This window comes from Rutilus rutilus (genome assembly GCF_951802725.1).
Source record: "Rutilus rutilus genome assembly, chromosome: 21".
Lineage (NCBI taxonomy): Eukaryota > Metazoa > Chordata > Actinopteri > Cypriniformes > Leuciscidae > Rutilus > Rutilus rutilus.
In genome coordinates, this window is record NC_140226.1 from 6971530 (window position 1) to 6990197 (window position 18668).

The window sequence follows — 18668 nt, forward strand, 5'->3', positions numbered from 1 at the left end:
TCAGTGCGCTATAAAAATTCAGCCTAGCATTATGTCTAAAACGAGGGGCGCCGAAATTTAATTTCTGTGTAAATTTGCCTAGAAGTGACGTGCTCTTATTCAAAGTTTACACTCGTGTGATTTGATTGCTCATGTACACATCCTATATGTATTAATACCGCCTTTTTCATTGTTTACCAGTTTGTGTTTATTCGCAGATCATGGGGGTTTGAAATACAATGGAATGGACTGAGAACTAAAAACACAGAGGTAACGAAACCAGGCCTTCTTTGACATTATTCAGGTCGAGGGATAATTCTGTCCGCGCGCGCACTCGTGATGATCTGTTTCACACAGGTGACTTCTTGATCTGCAAGTTTACTATTAAATGGGGAAAGCCTGTAACACAGCTTCCTTATTTGTGCTTGTCTAATATATACCCCTCCACTCAAATATGTATTTTTCTATTTTTAATTAATATGGCGTATTTTTCCAGTGTTTACATCAAATGGGTCTCACGTCTTTATTCATATGTTGGAAAGAAACGAGAGACTTCATAACCATGACAGAAGATGTTTCTCAGTTCAGAAGTTTTCAGAGTTTTATTTATGTCTGTTATATGCCTCATTTTGTTAAATGATGCTCATCTTATATTTGTTGCAATTACCGCCATTAGAGATGTGAGAGATAGAGCTTTACAAATACACACACACACACATATATATATATATATATATATATATATATATATATATAATTGCACATATATATATTATAAATTGCATATATATATATATATATATATATATATATATATATATATATATATATATATATATATATATTATAAATTGCTTATATATGTGTGTGTGTGTGTGTGTGTGTGTGTGTGTGTGTGTGTGTGTGTGTGTGTGTGTGTGTGTGTGTAAACGGAACCTCCCTTGTCTGTCGTTATATGTATATATATATATTGTAACGACATATATTGTAACGACAGACAAGGGAGGTTCCGTATATATATGGATTCGCAAATGATTTGCATATAAAATATACAAGAGCTATAATAAACAGTACACATTTATACATAGTCAGTATATATAAAAATGTGTAGGCCATATTATATTTATATTATATGCGAAGCCATATATGATTTTTAAAATGGGTTTATGAACACAACACTATTGTCGTGATGGGGGGAAATATATTTCAAAGGCTAGTTACCGCTTTTTTACGTAAAATGCAACACATCTTTCAAGAACTTAATAGCATAATTTGTAAGTAGTTTACAGCTGAATATTTAGGGCATTGATGAATGTTTCGAAATATTAAACGCATTTCATCTTATTTCATTTATAAAAAAAAAATAATAATTTCATGGTCTATTTTTCTGTTTTTTATTGTTGATATTAATTTAGGTCAGGGTTGAAATGCAAACAAATTCAAAAACAGTTCAATCAAATTAATTCGATCTATATAATTTATCTGTGGCATGATTCGATATAAATGTGTAGCTTCACAAGTAACAAGTGGTTCGTATATGTGCAAATGCATTGATAATCAGTTGAGCAAAATGACACTTATTATTATTATTATTGTCGTTGTTGACAACACAGTAACACAAAAGAGAGAAAATCAGAATTGAGAAAAAAATCCAAATAACACTTTAATATAGATTCTGTTCTTGTCATCAACTACAAGAATACACATTTACAAGCCATAAATAAGTTTACACAAGTGATTGAAGAAGTTCAATCCGTCCGCAGTCCTTCGGTGTGATTTTGGTCCATTTTCAAAAGCCGCCTCGAAGAGTTCGTCACATTGTCAACATTTCTTTTACAAAATAATTACTAATGAACATCTAAATGAACGGGAAACGTCAAAAAATCATCAGAATACATATACACAACCATTTTACAAATGTACAAATTGTCACAAGGTCCGTGCGGGTTTAGGAAGAGTTCAGGATGGGCCTGGAGTACACACCTTGGTAATAGGATGTGTCCGGGGAATCCAGGCCCGCTTTGCTGGCCATGGAGCCCATGGATAGCGCGCCGGCCATCGGAGAGCCGTAACCGTAATGCATCACTTGCTCATATGTCTTTAGGTCCATTTTGTGATGCTGTTGCTCCGAGGACATGAGGTTGTTGATGGAGAAGGGGTGATTGAAGGAATAGTGGTGTTCTGGCTTCAGGTGTCCTTCATGCGCCAAAACAGAGTGATGTTGCGCCAGGAGATGCTGCGCCTGGGAGGTCGGAGAGGCTGTGTGCTCCGGGCTCAGACCCTGACCCGACTTCATGTCAGACAGGGATCTTTTGTGCTCGTTGCTAGACGAGTTGGAATGAGGAGACTCGTTCCCGTTGCAGCTCTCGGAGCTGCTGTTCGATCCGCCCTCCGATGTTTTCCGACCCGGCTCCTTGCTAAGTTTCTTAACGTCGCACTTGAAGCGCTTTTGCCTTCTCAGATAGCAGCCGTTTTCGAACATGTTCCCGGAGTCGGGATGAAGGGTCCAGAACGAACCTTTGCCTGGCTTATCCGGGGAGCGCGGGACTTTCAGGAAACAGTCGTTGAAGGACAGCGAGTGGCGGATAGAGTTCTGCCAGCGCTGCTGGTTCTGTCGGTAAAAAGGGAAAAGGTCCATTATCCACTGGTAGATCTCGCTGAGGGTCAGCATCTTACTGGGGGACTGCTGGATGGCCATGGTTATTAGGGAAATGTACGAGTAGGGTGGCTTGGCGTGCGTGTAGCTCCTCCGGTAGGTCTTCGGGTCCCTCGATCTGTTTATGTTCGACTGGCCGTACATGGGGCTCATAGCGTTCATGTTGCTGTACGAGGTTAAGGCGTTCATGGAGGGTGCTTGCGCTGCCATTGGGCTCATGGTCGGGCTCAGGGCTGCACTCATGCCCGTCATACCCGCACCCATGCCGGCCATCGCTCCCGCACCGGGGGACATGCCTGTCATTGAAGGACTCATACCCGTGTTGACATAGGACATGTTCATGGTGTTTGCTGCTGTCATGTTCGCAGTCGAACTCATTCCAGACATAGTCATGTAAGTGTTCATGGAGTTCATTCCCAGTCCAGTGTTCATGTTGCTGACCGATGTGTAACACTGCGAAGGAAATCAGATAATGCGATTAATTAATGCAACTCCAAGTTGTATACGTTTAAAATTCATTTGGCTTGGCTAACATAAAAATAAAAAACATTAAAGTAACTTAAAAATAACGAGGTTCCCTAATGGTTCTTTAATCATAGTCAAATCAGAACTGTTTTTATTAAATAGCTCGTTTAGTTGGGGTTTTAAAAAACTATAAAACTGCTAGATATTTGGAACCATGCGTAAGGATAAAGTGAAAGTTTGTTTTCAGGAGGATATTTACTTTTCTTTTTTTGGTCAGTTTTAGGTTTCCAACATATTGCAGCAAAACGCTGCTGTTGAGTCGATATTACCGCCGCTCAGTAATTAAAAACCAATAATAGTAGCCTAGATCTGTTCAAAAGTCAAACGCCCGCGGTTATTTTCGCTTCTGGACGCGATGTTGTTGAATAATAAAACCCATGTATTCGTCGGTATCCATAATTGGAAATGAAAAGTTTGCATTGCATGTCAAGCACAACTTTGTTAGGATAGTGCAGGGCGTCGAGATGATGGGGGAGGATTTGGAGGCGCCTCAAGTCAATATTTGATCTCAAAGTTAATATTATCTCAGGGCTAATATTGAGTTGTATAAAACCGGATCGGATTTCGACGAGGAGAAAAAAAATACATATATATTTATTTAGGTGAGTTACCCACCTCGGGCTCTCCGTAGTAAGCGCTCCAGTCTGCTGCGTGTTCGTGTCCCTCCATTTTGACAGCACCGAGCATCCTGGAAAAAACTCCTTCTACTTTTCAAAACGCTTCCCCACACGAGAAATGCTGGTATTGTGTGTCCTTTGGCAGCCAAAGGTGGTACAACCACGGGATACACTCGTGTCGTCGTTGTGCTCTCCTCCTGTCAAGAGCTGGCGCATGTGTGTATGTGTGTGTGTGTGTGTTTCTGGTTGAAATGACGCCTGCTGCTGGCTCTTAGCGCTGTGATATAGCTCTGTGCGCCCGGGCGAGCCTCCAATCCCTACTGCTTCACTCGGCCCCTATTTGAATAATCTGCTCACACCTAGGCGTGAGACTTCTCCATTTGCCCCCCTATTGTACACCTGCGCAGCTTGAAAAGAGCAGCCCCATTTGAAAAGATTCATTATATCCTAATCTTATTGTATTCCAGCGGGAGAAAGGGGGGAATAGAAGTTTGGACTACCGTGAGAGGAGTGGTTTGAAATCACATCCAGATAAAATTGAGGAGAACGCCAAAAGCTCTGGGTTCAAGTATATAGTCTTCATTCAGATGAATCATCTGCCTACATGTCTTGTTTTAGTTTAGTTTTGTTTTTCATAATTCACAAGCAGCGTTTATTATGCACAGCCAATGGTAATTGATGTTAAATGCAAGACATAAGCAAATCAATCTCACTTTGTTTTATTATTATTATTTTCATTTAGTTATTTTTCTTTTAAAGCCCAACCATTTCCATTAAACTAAATGTTTAACTGGTCATTAAATATTTAAAAGTAGCCTAATTGAAAAAGGACAGCTGGCTGTTTTAAAAAATATAGCCTTTAATTCTGTAATAAGATTAAATATGAGAGAAAGGATGGCAATGATACAGGGATAGATCAAAACGCGTAAATGTTTTCGGCTGTTTTGAATTAATTTGTTTGCCTGCGCTCTAGTTTATGTAACTAATAGCGGTACACAGTTTGCTGATGTAAGAGCAGGTCATCGGTGTTGATTCTGCAAAGCTCAGTGGCAAGATTTGATTGCCTTCATTAAACAAAGTATCCTAACATTTATTCACTTTGTTTGACTCTCCACGATATTTAGCTGGTGGTGGCTTGGTGCACAGGCTGAAGACAACGAAATAACAGTTTATACTTTATACAACTTTACTGCTTAGATACTTTTTAAGCCTACATTTCATATCCTTCTTTTGGCCTTTGATGGTATGCGATTTGGTTTAAAAAAAAAAAAAAAAATGAGTGCGCCCTCTCTTGGTATACAAATTGATTTTTCCACAGAAATAGCCTACGTGGATGCGCTCAGGTGTAATCACCTTAAAATAACGTTCATGATTATTTACTTTTTTATCACCGTATTACATTATGTAATGTTTATGAAAAATCCAATATATGCAATATATGCAATTTTTCTAATGAAAAATGCAATATATAAATGATCAAAACCATAAACGTTACAGTTTGGTTTCAATTTATTTGATATATTTAGATCTTAGCTAATTTTGCAGACTGAGCATTCCTTATAGGCAATCATTTTAATCAAACAATTTCTTTAAATAATCAGCGATACATCAACTCTTATTCGACGTGACACGTGCCTCACCAGCATCGTAATGAGATCAGATATAGTGTGTATTTGCTTATAACAGGGATAACCATTTGCAAATATAATCACGGAGTTTATTTGGACCTGTGTGTATTGTGTAAACGGTGTAAGTTTGACGTGCTCACAGACACCGCTAAACGTCGCCGAAGAAAAAAACTTCTGCAAATTCGTCGCAGTTTCTTATTGTGGATTGTCATGTTGTATGGTATTGGCATCTTATAAGATGGTACTGTTATGAAGGCAAACCTTCTTTCACAACGGTCGATGAAATATTGTAACAGTAGGCTAGCCTACAAACTCGTACTCAATTAAAACTGGGTCATTACTGGAAATTTAGGCTTTATATTTGCTGAATACCTTGTTTGGAGAACTCGTTGAGTATTAAGAAACTGTATTCCTTCTGTTTAAATGAAAATGGCCTGTCATTAAAATATTTCTGTTTAGTTGCCGTTAGTTGGCAGTTAAATTATTAGAGGCAGAAAAGTTTGACATTGCTGCCATTAGTCGTCCATTTTATTGATCATTTTCATTAAGTACGTTCATTCTATGTTTCTATAATTTATTTTATGATTTAAAATAAACTAATAAAAACAGCCCTATCATTTCAGCAAGCTGCTACATCTTCAAATAATGACACTGAAGCGTGTGTGTGTCCTGGTAAACCCTACATTATGGGGACAAAACAAAGATGGCAATATCTGAAATCCTTGTCCTTGTGGGGACATTTTTAGGGGTAGTGAAAGGGGACAGAATATACAGTTTGTACAGTATAAAAATCATTGTGTCTATGGAAAGTCCCCATAAAACATAACAACACAAGTGCTAACTATTAATTTAGGTCATAAAATATACAAATAGCATCATAACAGTAATTCCAATAACAGCGATGGCACTTTTTCATTATCAGTCTCTGGTAGAAAGCATAGGTCATCTCACAATTTGAGACAAATGGTCAGACCAGTTGTCTTAATACAAAGAATCCTCATATGACTAGATAAATATCTATACAGTCCCTACAGCATTGTCCAGCTGTCCAAATCTAAATCACACAATTTACATGAATATGCATTGACATTTTTTTATCCAGTTTTGCCAATCCAGACTAAACTAAGTACTAGGGTTACATTTGAGAAAACGATGTAACTACTTTTTAAATTACATGACACAGTGTGCTCCTGGATTATTTTGAAGTTAATTATTAATAGACAAGGGACAGACTGTGAACGCATTCTGTGTAGAAGGTCACTATCTTGTATTTGGTGAAAATGCAAAAGGACCATGTCTTTGAGTAAACACACCACGTTGGAGCATTGGTATAAACTTTGATCGCCTCTGAACTTAGGTTGGCATATGTCACGTTTTTCGAAAGATTGAGCTCTCAACCAATAGATGGCAAAACTTTTTGGTTTTATTGAGGAGCACTGTCTTTCTCTATAGCTTCAGGATTTTCGCTGCTTCTCTGCTCGATCATTCATCATGCGGTTCAGCTCGCTCTATGTGTTGCAATGTACTGTCACTGTGGGTGGCGCCTTGGTGATCCTCCTGAATCTGATACATTAGGGCATGTATTCTCAGTAAATATTGCCACGGAATCTCCAAACACTGACCTCCATTCTCCTTTTTGTCACCAGGAATTCATGTTCGAGATCATAGAGAGGTCAGGATATTTTTACATTTCTAGAACCTGTCTAGATAGATAGATAGATAGATAGATAGATAGATAGATAGATAGATAGATAGATAGATAGATAGATAGATAGATAGATAGATAGATAGATAGATAGATAGATAGATAGATAGATAGATAGATAGATAGATAGAAACTCGGTTGTCAGTAAATGAGGAAGCAGGATTTCAGTTAATTCCCTGCTGCTGTTTGCAGGAATGTGTTACTTGGAACTCCTCTTTCAAAGCTTTTAAACCACAAAAGAGGTCTTTAAACAAAAGTGTGTTTGTTCTAATTTCGTCTTCTTTTTTTGGGGGCATTTGCACTTTTACCCCTTCATTTATCTGCTGAAGTAAAAAAGGGCCAACAGGTTAAGCTTATGACTCATCTGTGTGAAACTGATAACTGGATCTCTTTCTTTCCAAATAAAAGATGCAAAAATGTCTGTGGTGACAGTAAACATTCCGGAGCGAGGCAGGAGTTTGTTCTGGCTATTATCTGGCACAGCTGTGACAACCCCTGTTGGCTGCAGGTTTGCGGCCAACCAAAGCATGTTTACCTGGAAATGAATCTCTAAAGTATTGCGACGGGGAACGCACACAACGCTGGTTGGATGCAGAGGGGGGGTGGGGGGGATGCAGACCCGCCATTGAAATGCCATTCAAAGCCAAAGGGGTGGTACGGAAGATATTGCACAGGGGCCTGGGGCGCAAACAGTGGCGTAAATGGGCTAAAGGACTTCCTCAAATACGCACATTTTGATATTGAGAAGCATTCGCAGAGGGCTGCCCCGTAGTGCACTTCTGTTTGGTCTGTAACCAAGGCCCACTGCAATACACTTCTCTTGTAATGCAAAAAGACCACAGCACAATCATGCATACCTCAAACAAGGTGCCAATCCACGTCCTGCGAGGGTCTGAATGCACAAAATCAAACATCTCTTAATTTCAGCTAAATGGCAGAAGTTAAACGGGGTGACAGAGGGAACAAAACAAAGGCTATCGAAAGGCTTGAGATGGTAAATCTCTTAATTGATCAGATTAATGCATTATAATGCTTTGGCATGTCTGACAAACTATTACCCCGTTGAGGACAAAAAGGTTCGGATTAAATCTGTTATTTTAATCCTTCCATTTTAATGTATGCCACAGCAAAAATGTAATATCACATAACCCTCCATTGCTATTCATCAGTGAGGGAACTGCAAAGTCAACACACGTTTTAATTACAAGCCAAAAGCAATTAAACGTGAGGACAAGCGTCAGTATGCTAATTAAATGGCAGGCTCCCGTGGGAAGAGAAGCTCTTAAATATCACTGCTATCAGTCCAGATTGAGCACTACGAGCTGCCATCGTTCACACTCACCTGACACATTTTCACCTCCGAGCTGCGGTAAAGTAAACTCAGGCTTGACTGAAATCAATTCATTAGGGAAAGTTATTAAAGAGGTGACAGCATGTGTAAAGTGAAGTTAGCAAGAGATTAGAGTTTCCTGTGTTTCCTTGCCATCTCTTTCTCTCGTTTCATTAGTATGCTTTAGTTTAAGACCAGCAGCGGTAGATTTTTAGATATAAGAATGTGTATCTAGAAAGCCCACACAATTTCTTAATTGGTAGATTCAGTAAATCAATGCCAGTCATTACCAGTGTTTCCATTGCTTGAACTGACCGATGCAGGCGTTCAGACCCCCTTAAGAAAACAGACACGTATCTCGTTTTACATCAGTCAGAAGGCATTTGACTGTTCCCATTTTCCATTATTCCCGTGTCTGCCAGAGGACAGTCTTATCTGTATTCCGGGCTGATAGTGAGTTTGGGATTAATGTAGCTGGAATGAAGGCTGACCCAAGACAACCATCACCAAGAGCTTTACTCTCTTTTCAGCTTCACGTATTCATATACTAACTTCTTTAACACATTCTATATGCCTAATAAATATACTGATTGTTGCAAAATTCATTTAAGCTTTATGTAGGTTTTATCCCCAGTATCATAATTTGATACCTACATTTTTAAGACCTCTAAATTATCTCCATAAGAAAAACTGAAAAACCTATTGTACACATGCCTTTTATCATCTGATTGATGGTTTATACTTTTGAAAGGTCTTTTAGTATAATTGTACAAACGTCCCTCTTCATGTCATGGTTCACGTGTCTTTTTTTGCTGTGAAATCTGATTTTATCATTCAAACACATAAGAATAACTTTTACATTGTTTTTAATAATTCAATATGACCATATACACATATGATACGTCAGGCTTTTGATGAAGGTTTGTTTATCTCTCAGTCCTTATTATATTGTATTGCATTATGTTTTAAAACAGCTTTGATTATTAAACTATCTTACTAAGACATATTATTGAAATATATAGAGTGACATCTGATATTTATATGCATTTTATGTAAGTATTCTGCTATAAAGATCTCACTGGTTTACATTATCAGAATTTCATCTTACTTTTTCCTTGAGTACAAGATCCATATTCTCCCATATATGGGCCAAATGTATCAAATATGATACAAAACATAAAAGACAGACCTTTTTTTTATTTTATTTTTTTAAATAATTTCTCTAAAGGTTCAATAAACTGTTCCCTTTCATAAAATTAGATTTTTCTGACTATAATTGCAGGGTAAATCGTAAGTATGAATGCTTAGATTTTGGGCTATAAAAGTGTAAACACTGATGTGTGCTGATATCTACTCAGTCACCTGTCAGACTCATGAGAGAATGTTATTAGAATTCTGCCCTGCCATTCCTTCCTGCCTCACCTGAAGATCCATCCATATGCAGATGGCTAATTTGTAATGTTTACTGAAAAACAGCATGGGGGAACCGGGGAAACTCAATCTTTTTGTCATCCCAGCCGTTCATTCAAAGGTCCTCCAGACACCACCGCCCCAACATCAGTGCCCAATCTGTGTTTGCTTACCCATGAACAGTGGCAGAATTCAGGGAGGGAAGCCCATAAATTCAAGCTCTGTTTTACAGGCCCGGATAGCTAACAAGCTAGCCCGCTAACAAGGAGACTCCAATGGCAAGCCCCTCAACAGATTAGCACCTCATCAGCCTCCCGTGGCTAAGGACAAATATAGCCTTCCCTCCCGTAAAATACAATGGGACTGCCGGCGATAAACAACACCCCAGCGGGGGTCCGATTCCCCCTCACTAAACTTCCTGACCTTCCCCTTCTCTCTGCCTCACAGCTGCCTGAGCCACCAAGCCCTGCTCCAGCCCTGTGGCCCAATTGAAGAGTTGTGTGTATTTCAGGTGAGCAAATATTGCCACTTGCTTGAGAGTTCAATGGTTGCCCCCTTCAGAGGTTGCGTATTGCAGTCACTCGCTTGCAGGAAGTAGGTGTGAAGCTCTGGGAATTCCTCTCAGCACAGCTGGAGTCATCCAATCAGTCCATTCTTGGATTGGCCCTTAGATTTCAGCCTCTTTGTGGATTCTATCGGGCTCATTTAACTCTGACGTATGGACCGCTGGAAAGGGAAAGTGTCATTTCTTTGAAACGGACACTCTTTGGATGGTCGATTCCATAGCTCCCAGTAACAGAGGATTGACCTAATCAAGCACCTGCTGTTTCTGAGACACATTTGTCCTCAGTAAGCATTAATAAAAGTGGCAACTGGCTATTAGCTCCTAACTTAAGACATTTGAAGTGACTGAGCTGAATAGGCACTGAATAAGGAGCTTAATCGTGCGAGTTTTCAGTGAACAGAGAAAAACTTACTTTAGTTCTCTCTTCAAACCAAATCAAGTCACAAATCACAAGCAAAACAATCTACACACTTTTACAGACAGTATACACACACAGAACAGTTTCAAAGAGAACTTAAAACAGTTCCAGTTGCAGTGACGAACAAATGGAATGCATTAGTTCTCTTTAGTTACAACATTATAATGTGAAAGATTATTATTTATTATATTACAACATTATAATGTGAAAGATTATTATTTATTTATTTTTCATATTAGAAAGTCTGGTTGTGACCTCAAGCATTTCCAAAGGCCTTCACACTCACTGTTCCTTGGTGGTGAAACAAACTCCCAACCTTCAACTGAATAATAGTCTTTGATCCCAAACCCTGCTGGGAGAACGTGATAAACTATCTAGCATTTTAGCACAAAAAAAAAACCCTAATAAATTAATAAAGAAATACATTTGCGCTTATACTTCACAGTAGCGCTGTACTACTGGTGCTTGCAGAATCTTGATATGGTAACATTAGCTACTGTATGTTTCCATCCAAAGTTATGAATTTAAACATTATAAACCTAAATAGGAACATAGAAATAAAGTGCTAAAATAATATATATAAATATATATATATATAGGTCATTTTTGCCTTTATCTTTTAGGGTTCAACAGCTTGTCAACTGGGTCCCTTGTAAAAAAATCATTTTAAGTATATTACTATCGATGTACTAGTAGTATACTTGTAAGTGTGCTATTTCAATACTACTTGGGACTAATTTGGTCCAGTTTTTAGTGTATAAAAGTATACTTTTAAATATACTGTAAGTGTAACAGTAGTAAACTTTGAGTACACAACGAGTGTAGGTTTTTTATTTGTACTGCAACTACACTACAAGTGAACTTATAGGTATACTGATAGTTTACTAGATAAATACTTATAGCACATTTTCTTAGTTTATAAAAGTACTCTTTGAAGTATACTCTCAGTAAACTACTAGTTTAGTAGGTTTTTAATGCAAGTTTACATGTAAGTTTTCTTGAAGTGAACTTAACATTGAACTTATATATTTAATTTTTTTTACACTTTACGTAGGCCTATACTACTATGTTTCTATTTAGGTATTCATTTTTATACTTGAAATACCTTTAACTGTACTTTAACTCTTTCCCCGTAAGCGTTTTTTTTTTACGTTTCCAGCCGGCACCAGCATTTTGATCATTTTCACAAAACTTTCTTGGCCCCCAGAATATTTTGTTGTATGAATATCTGACCATGCAATATTACCCACAAAATGACGTGTTTCATATATGCTGTTTCATGTCTGATGATCACATTAGATTACATGCACGTAAGCAATGCTTATATCACTTGTAGTGATGAGGAGTCAATTCCTCAACTCTGAATAGCCCTAGAGAGTCGGAGTCGATTCCAGCACAGGAATCAACTCTCATTGTCGACTCTGTTGCTGTGTCCGAAATCGCTCACTTGTTCACTGCTAATCTAATCCCTATATAACCTATGTATGCGTGGCCGTTGGGTGCACTATATCAGCAAGGAGTGAACGAGGAATTTGGAAACTGATGTATTACACACAGTGCTGTCGCAGAAACAACTTTTTTTTTCACATATTCTATCCTAAAATAGCTTATTTTAGAAATAAATAACAGTCATTGTCATTTTAATTTGTAATTATACATTCCTTCGTAGTTTTATTTATGCTAATGCAATAAATAAATTGAATTGAAATTGAAATTTATACTATGCTAGTATATATACTACTAAATATTGTTCATTTCATTAAAACTAATCATAAATCATTAAAAAATCATATTAAGAATAAACACATCAATACGTGTATTTTTTGTATGTAATTTTTTATGTACAGTATTGTATTAATTTTAAATTTTTAACTCTCCTGTTCAAGCTTTTTTAAGACAATAATCGTGTGCGTTTAGCGTCATCACTTGATCATTATAATGAGATGAATTCATTTAAAAATACCTTCTTTCTAAACCACGTCTGTTTTTCATGACATTTCCCTCTGTAAAATTTGCTATCAGCAACAGCTTGGTAAATGACGTTGATAGCTACTCATCATTTCAAGGAAATGTCATCACTAAATTGGACTAATTTGGACAGTCACGCTAAAAGTATTTTGTTTTAATAAGGGAATTTAAGGCTTAGTGTAAAAAAAAATCATGAAGTGTGTAATAACAACTGCAAAATGAATTACAAATAGCAGATCAATAAAGGTGGAGGGTGGAGGGTTTCTGAAAGCGAGCCCCAACTGCCACAGCAAATGCTTACCAAGAATTTGAAGGTTGAGCAGCAAGCTCATTGGATACTGATACAGCAGGAACCAATCAGCTGTGCCCTAAAGAGAATGATGTGATTGTGAGCACTATCTAGATTTTCACGGCAGAAATTATACACTCAAGGCACTATGACAGTATTTATATTTCTACATACAACACACGTAAAGGTACACATAGTGAAATATTTACAGGACAAGAATGAAATCTGATAAAAGATTACCATAAAAAAACATAAAAGTGCCCATAGTTTACGAAACACCAGTCAGTTGGCTTTATATTCAGCGTTGGACCCTCCAAAATAAAGGCTCTTTATTGGCATTGAGTGTTACATGAAGAACATCTTTCCATTGCACAAAAAGTTCTTTAAGTCAAGTCACCTTCATTTATATATCGCTTTTTACAATACAGATTGTTTCAAAGCAGCTTTACAGTGATAACAGGAAAATAATGCACCAAAGTTTGTTTCAGTTGTACAGCAGATCTAGAAGAAAATAGCGTTATAGTCCAGCTTAAGTAAGTTAAGAGATGGTTCATTTTTGTTGTAAAAAAATTATATATAGAGCCGCTCTGGAGAAAACAGTGATGCCATCATCCAGCTCAGTTCAGTTCTCATATAATGGTGTCAATGCAGGCAGAATATTGTTGAATATTAAGTGTCCCCCCGACTAAGTAAGCCAGAAGACAAAGGCGACAGTGGTATGGAACCAAAACTCAATCAGGTGACAGAATGGAGAAAATAAACTTTCAAGATTATGGCAAGTAAGAATCAATCAATTAACAAAAACAGAATTTATGTTCACATTAGATCCATCTATACCGACATCCACAGCCAAATGTCGACCTGTCAACAAAACCAGCAGCATGTCACGTGAGAACGGCAGCGCTCAGACAATGCATTCCAACAAGACGTAACGTCAAAGACACACAGCTGGAGAGAGCTATACCTCTGTGTTCAATCTAAGACAGGCTACTCTAGAGGGGGTGTCCATGAAAAAGACCGTTCTCTACTGTAATCAGCTCTCTCACACCTCAAATGAATCTGCTCCTGATCCTGTTTACTCTTTGTGTGTTTGCTTGTTTGTTGGTTTGTTTGTTTGCTATAATGCCTGTCGATGCCTTGCATTGTGAAGGCAGACAGCAGCTAGACGACGCTCCACATGGACCACCCTTGGAGTTGGCTGAGGAATGCTGATGCTAGACTGAATTATACTTAGATCATGGTGGTTTATATGCATTTATGCCTGATCAGAAGCAGAGTTCTGGAATGGAAAGAAAGTTATGTTTATCAGCAGATAAAATTAATTGCATACACTGAGAAACTCACAGATCCCATACTTCAAGACAGACATATTTTGTCGGCAAGCTTCCGGTCCCTCTATTGAAGCCGACGCGGAAGTGACTTAAACTGCAATTCATCGATTGGCCAATAGAGACAGGCTCCAAAAGAGAGTCAATGCCATGTTAAAACGGCAACTTTTAACTTTACAGAAAAAAATTGTTTACAGCCTGGTGTGGCTAATGATCTTTGCAACGGAAGTGAATCAATCAATCAAAACTAACTCTAGCTGGACAATAACTTTATTCTAGAGCTGCTGTAAAGCCAAAACAATCTCTGTTACTGTAATTTCCTATTATCACTGTAAAGCTGCTCTGAAACAATCTATATTGTTAAAAGCACTTTATAAATGAAGCTGACTTGACTTGACTTGACTTGGTACAAAAAGTGGTTTTGGTCTATATAGCTAATTTTGCCCTTCATGACAACTGTGGTGATATATACTGGGGTGATTTTTTTATAACTCCTCCGTTTAAATTATATTAAAGTTCTGCATAATTAAGGGCGTGGCCAGTTGAGTGACAGGTGGATTGCCGCTGCTGTCACTACTAGTCGCTTGTCTGCTGTCTGTTAGCGTCACGTCACCTCAGCTAATGGCCTTCAAAAATGCTCTTCAGAAACCTACGGGTGATGTCACGAACACAACGTCCATTGTTACAGTATATACAGTCTATGTTTCAGACTGCAGCTTTAAGCAATCAAGCAATAATTAAACAATTGTTAATTAATCATTTACTGACATAAAATGTACCACTGTGGCTGCGTCCGAAATCGCATACTCTCTTGAGTAGACACTTATTTTGAATAAGTACTTACTTTGCGACTGCTAAAAGAGTATGTTCTATATAATATGAGTGTGTGTAGTAGGCTATGTAATCTGGACGTACTATATTCGCCATGTTGTCATTATCATGTGACTTACGTCGCATCACTGCCATTCACAAATCCTCTCCCGTGCGGCCTCATGGGAAAACAAAGTGTCAATTGTATGCGCACTTCAGAATCTCAGCAGAAGTAGTAGGTCAGTGAATTCAGACAGACTTCTTTTGTCACATACTGTTTTTTTCTTTCTATATAGTAGGGAATTATACAATTTTGGATGCAGCTGGTTTTAACATAGGGGGATTTGTAACACCATCAGTTAAGCTTATGAGAAATGAGCTACAGGGGTGAAAGAACTATCATACAGTACATAACCACATCCGTCCGCAACGATCATTACTTAGGGGCCGCTAACATGACACTGTTCTAACAGAAAACCCTTAAGTTCTCTCTGCGCAAACTTTAAAAACGAGAACCTGTGAGAACGCTGATGGCGTGCATGTGCGTATAATGTGTTTAGTCTATAGCTTTGCACGTTTGAATATAATATATGTGCGCAGGCGTGTAGTCCTTCCCTGCAAATCAACCCTCAACATACTACTTGTCTGGCCTTAAAATTTATAATACAGAATTTTTATCACTTCCGCGTAGCCACGCGAACCAAAATTATCCCAACAACGTCGTATCTGTATAGAGGTAAAGGGAAGGAAAGGAGGCCTTCACAGGGGAGAGACTAGTTGACACTTCAGGACTGCGTTGTCATCGCGTCCAGGCGCAGGTCCTCCATCAGATCTGGATACAGCCTGGATTCGGCGGACTGCGGTAAACCTCGGGATAAACAGAGAGACTAATATTAGCGTAGATGCCATTCTTCTTATGACGTAATGAGTACATCAGGATTTATGGGAAGTGTTCCCGGTTCTGGCTGACCTAATCTATGCAGCCTAACATTGAATTATAGAAGTCTATGTGTTATGTGTATGCTAGGTCAAAGAGATGTGACTTTAGTCTAGATTTGAACTGACAGAGTGTGTCTGCTTCCCGGACAATGTTAGAAAGACTGTTCCAGAGTTTTGGTGCTAAATAGGAAAAGGATCTACCACCAGCAGTCGATTTTGATATTGTAGGTATTATCAACTGGCCGGAATTTTGAGATTGCAATAGACGTGAAGGACTATAATGCGTTAAGAGCTCGCTCAAGTACTGGGGAGCGAAACCATTTAGTACTTTGTGAGTAATCAGCAATATTTAAAAATGTATATGATGTTTAATAGGGAGCCAATACAGTGTTGACAGAACTGGGCTAATATGGTCATACTTCCTGGTTCTGGTAAGAACATCTCGGTTACGTATGTAACCCTCGTTCCCTGAGTAGGGAACGGAGACGTTACGTCAGATGACGACGAATGGGGTTTCGCTTAGAAATCCTATCATCTTCGAGTATATAAAACGAGCCAATGGCAAAGAAATGCCATGGGTCTGCGGAATTTGCATAGCGTAACTCCGCCCCACCCTGGGAGTATATAAGGAAGTACGCTGGCAACATGCAGATATGTCTTCGCTGAGGAGCCGAGACTGAACTCAGGCGTTTCCAGCGGTACAGCGGAAGTGGCAGGGAGACGTAACGTCTCCGTTCCCTACTCAGGGAACGAGGGTTACATACGTAACCGAGACGTTCCCTTTCGTTGTCACTCCGAGTTACGTCGGATGACGACGAATGGGGTTCCCAGTGTAATCACGCCACCTCTCGACTGTCTTCCAGTGCCCTGCGTAAGTCTGAGCTCCCTGTCGTGAGACTAGCACGGACGAAGGAGTCCTACTTAACACAGGAATACCAAGGTACACTGGGAAGCATATCTCAGTGGAAATATGCAATCATGCCCAACCCGAAGGGGGGGACTTGGAATACACATATGACCCCGAAGGGCTGCATACGGAATAACACTGGGGTGTCCAGCCGCAGGTGGAATATTTCAACCCCAGGGGTGGCAAGGTGGCTTGCCAAGGGAAAGACACATGCTCAAAGAGGCTTACAGTGGAATACACATGTGGGGGTCACCCGGAGGGGGAACCATGCACATGGAGGCACCTGGCCAAGCGCGAAAGCTGCCGGTGGCATAACTCTGGCGTTGACGTCGTCAGTGCTGGAGGAGACTCAGGGCTTATTAGGCTCACCTGAGGAGAATATCGTACGTATCCCGTCCGTGGAGAGGAATGGCGAGCAAGCGAAGACACCTGAGCAGAATCTATTACCGGCTAGTTGAAGCGAGTACATGAGAAGAAACTGGCTCCACTCGGAGATTGTAGAATCTCGTGAATGTGTTAGGTGTCGCCCAGCCTGCAGCTCTGCAGATGTCTGTTAGCGAGGCGCCATGCGCTAGAGCCCAAGAGGATGCCACACTCCGAGTGGAGTGGGCCGTCACACCAAGGGGGCACGGTCGACCTTGCTGCTGGTATGCCAAAGCAATGGCGTCCACTATCCAGTGAGACAACCTTTGCTTGGAGAGAGCCTTTCCCTTCAGCTTCCCACCATGACAGACAAAGAGCTGGTCTGAGGTCCTGAAACACTGCGTTCTGTCGACGTAGGCACGGAGTGCGCGTACTGGACAGAGCAGTGCCAAGGCTGGGTCTGCCTCCTCCGAGGGCAGCGCTTGCAGGTTCACCACCTGGTCTCGAAAGGGAGTGGTGGGAACCTTGGGCACATATCCAGGCCGGGGTCTCAGGATCACGTGAGAGTTAGCCGGCCCGAATTCCAGGCACGCTTCGTCAACCGAAAATGCCTGCAGGTCCCTCTACCCTCTTGATGGAGGCCAATGCAACCAGGAGCGCTGTCTTCATTGACAGGAACTTAAGCTCCACTGATTGCAGAGGCTCAAAGGGAGCACTCTGCAGGGCAGTTAAAACCACTGAGAGGTCCCAAGAGGGTACGAGGGGAGGACGAGGAGGATTCAGTCTCCTGGCTCCCCTCAGGAACCTGACGATCAGGTCGTGCTTTCCCAAGGACTTACCATCAACTGCATCGTGATGTGCGGCAATGGCGGCAACATACACTTTCAGGGTGGAGGGAGACAGCCTTCGCTCCAACCTTTCTTGCAGGAAGGAAAGCACGACACTGATGGGGCATTTCGTGGGTTCTAGATTTTTAGAAGAACACCAGTTGACGAAGAGGTTCCACTTCAACGCATAGGCATGTCTCGTGGACGATGCTCTAGCGGAAGTAATGGTAGCCACCACCGCTGGTGGTAGGGTACTCAAACCTGCCTCGTCCCATCCAGGAGCCACACGTGGAGGTTCCAAAGATCGAGACGAGGGTGCCATAAGGTGCCCCGTCCCTGAGAAAGCAGGTCCTTCCTCAGAGGAATTGGCCAGGGAGGTGCTGTCGCGAGGAGAACTAGTTCGG

General features: G+C 40.1%; 1 protein-coding gene across 2 annotated transcripts; it reads right to left on the reverse strand.

Annotated features, from left to right (window-relative positions):
* Window positions 1–1617: 1617 nt before the first annotated feature.
* Window positions 1618–4184, reverse strand: foxa2 (forkhead box A2). 2 transcript variants are annotated; one of them, XM_084394044.1, is made up of 2 exons: window positions 3776–4184; window positions 1618–3088 (listed from the first exon to the last, which is right to left on the reverse strand). In XM_084394044.1, exons 1-2 carry the CDS (start codon window positions 3845–3847, stop codon window positions 1928–1930), a joined length of 1233 nt encoding a protein of 410 aa, XP_084250170.1. In that variant the 5' UTR covers window positions 3848–4184; the 3' UTR covers window positions 1618–1927. The 2 variants fall into 2 exon arrangements, with proteins under 2 accessions (XP_084250170.1, XP_084250171.1); XM_084394045.1 differs by lacking the exon at window positions 3776–4184 and adding an exon at window positions 3360–3567.
* Window positions 4185–18668: the final 14484 nt, after the last annotated feature.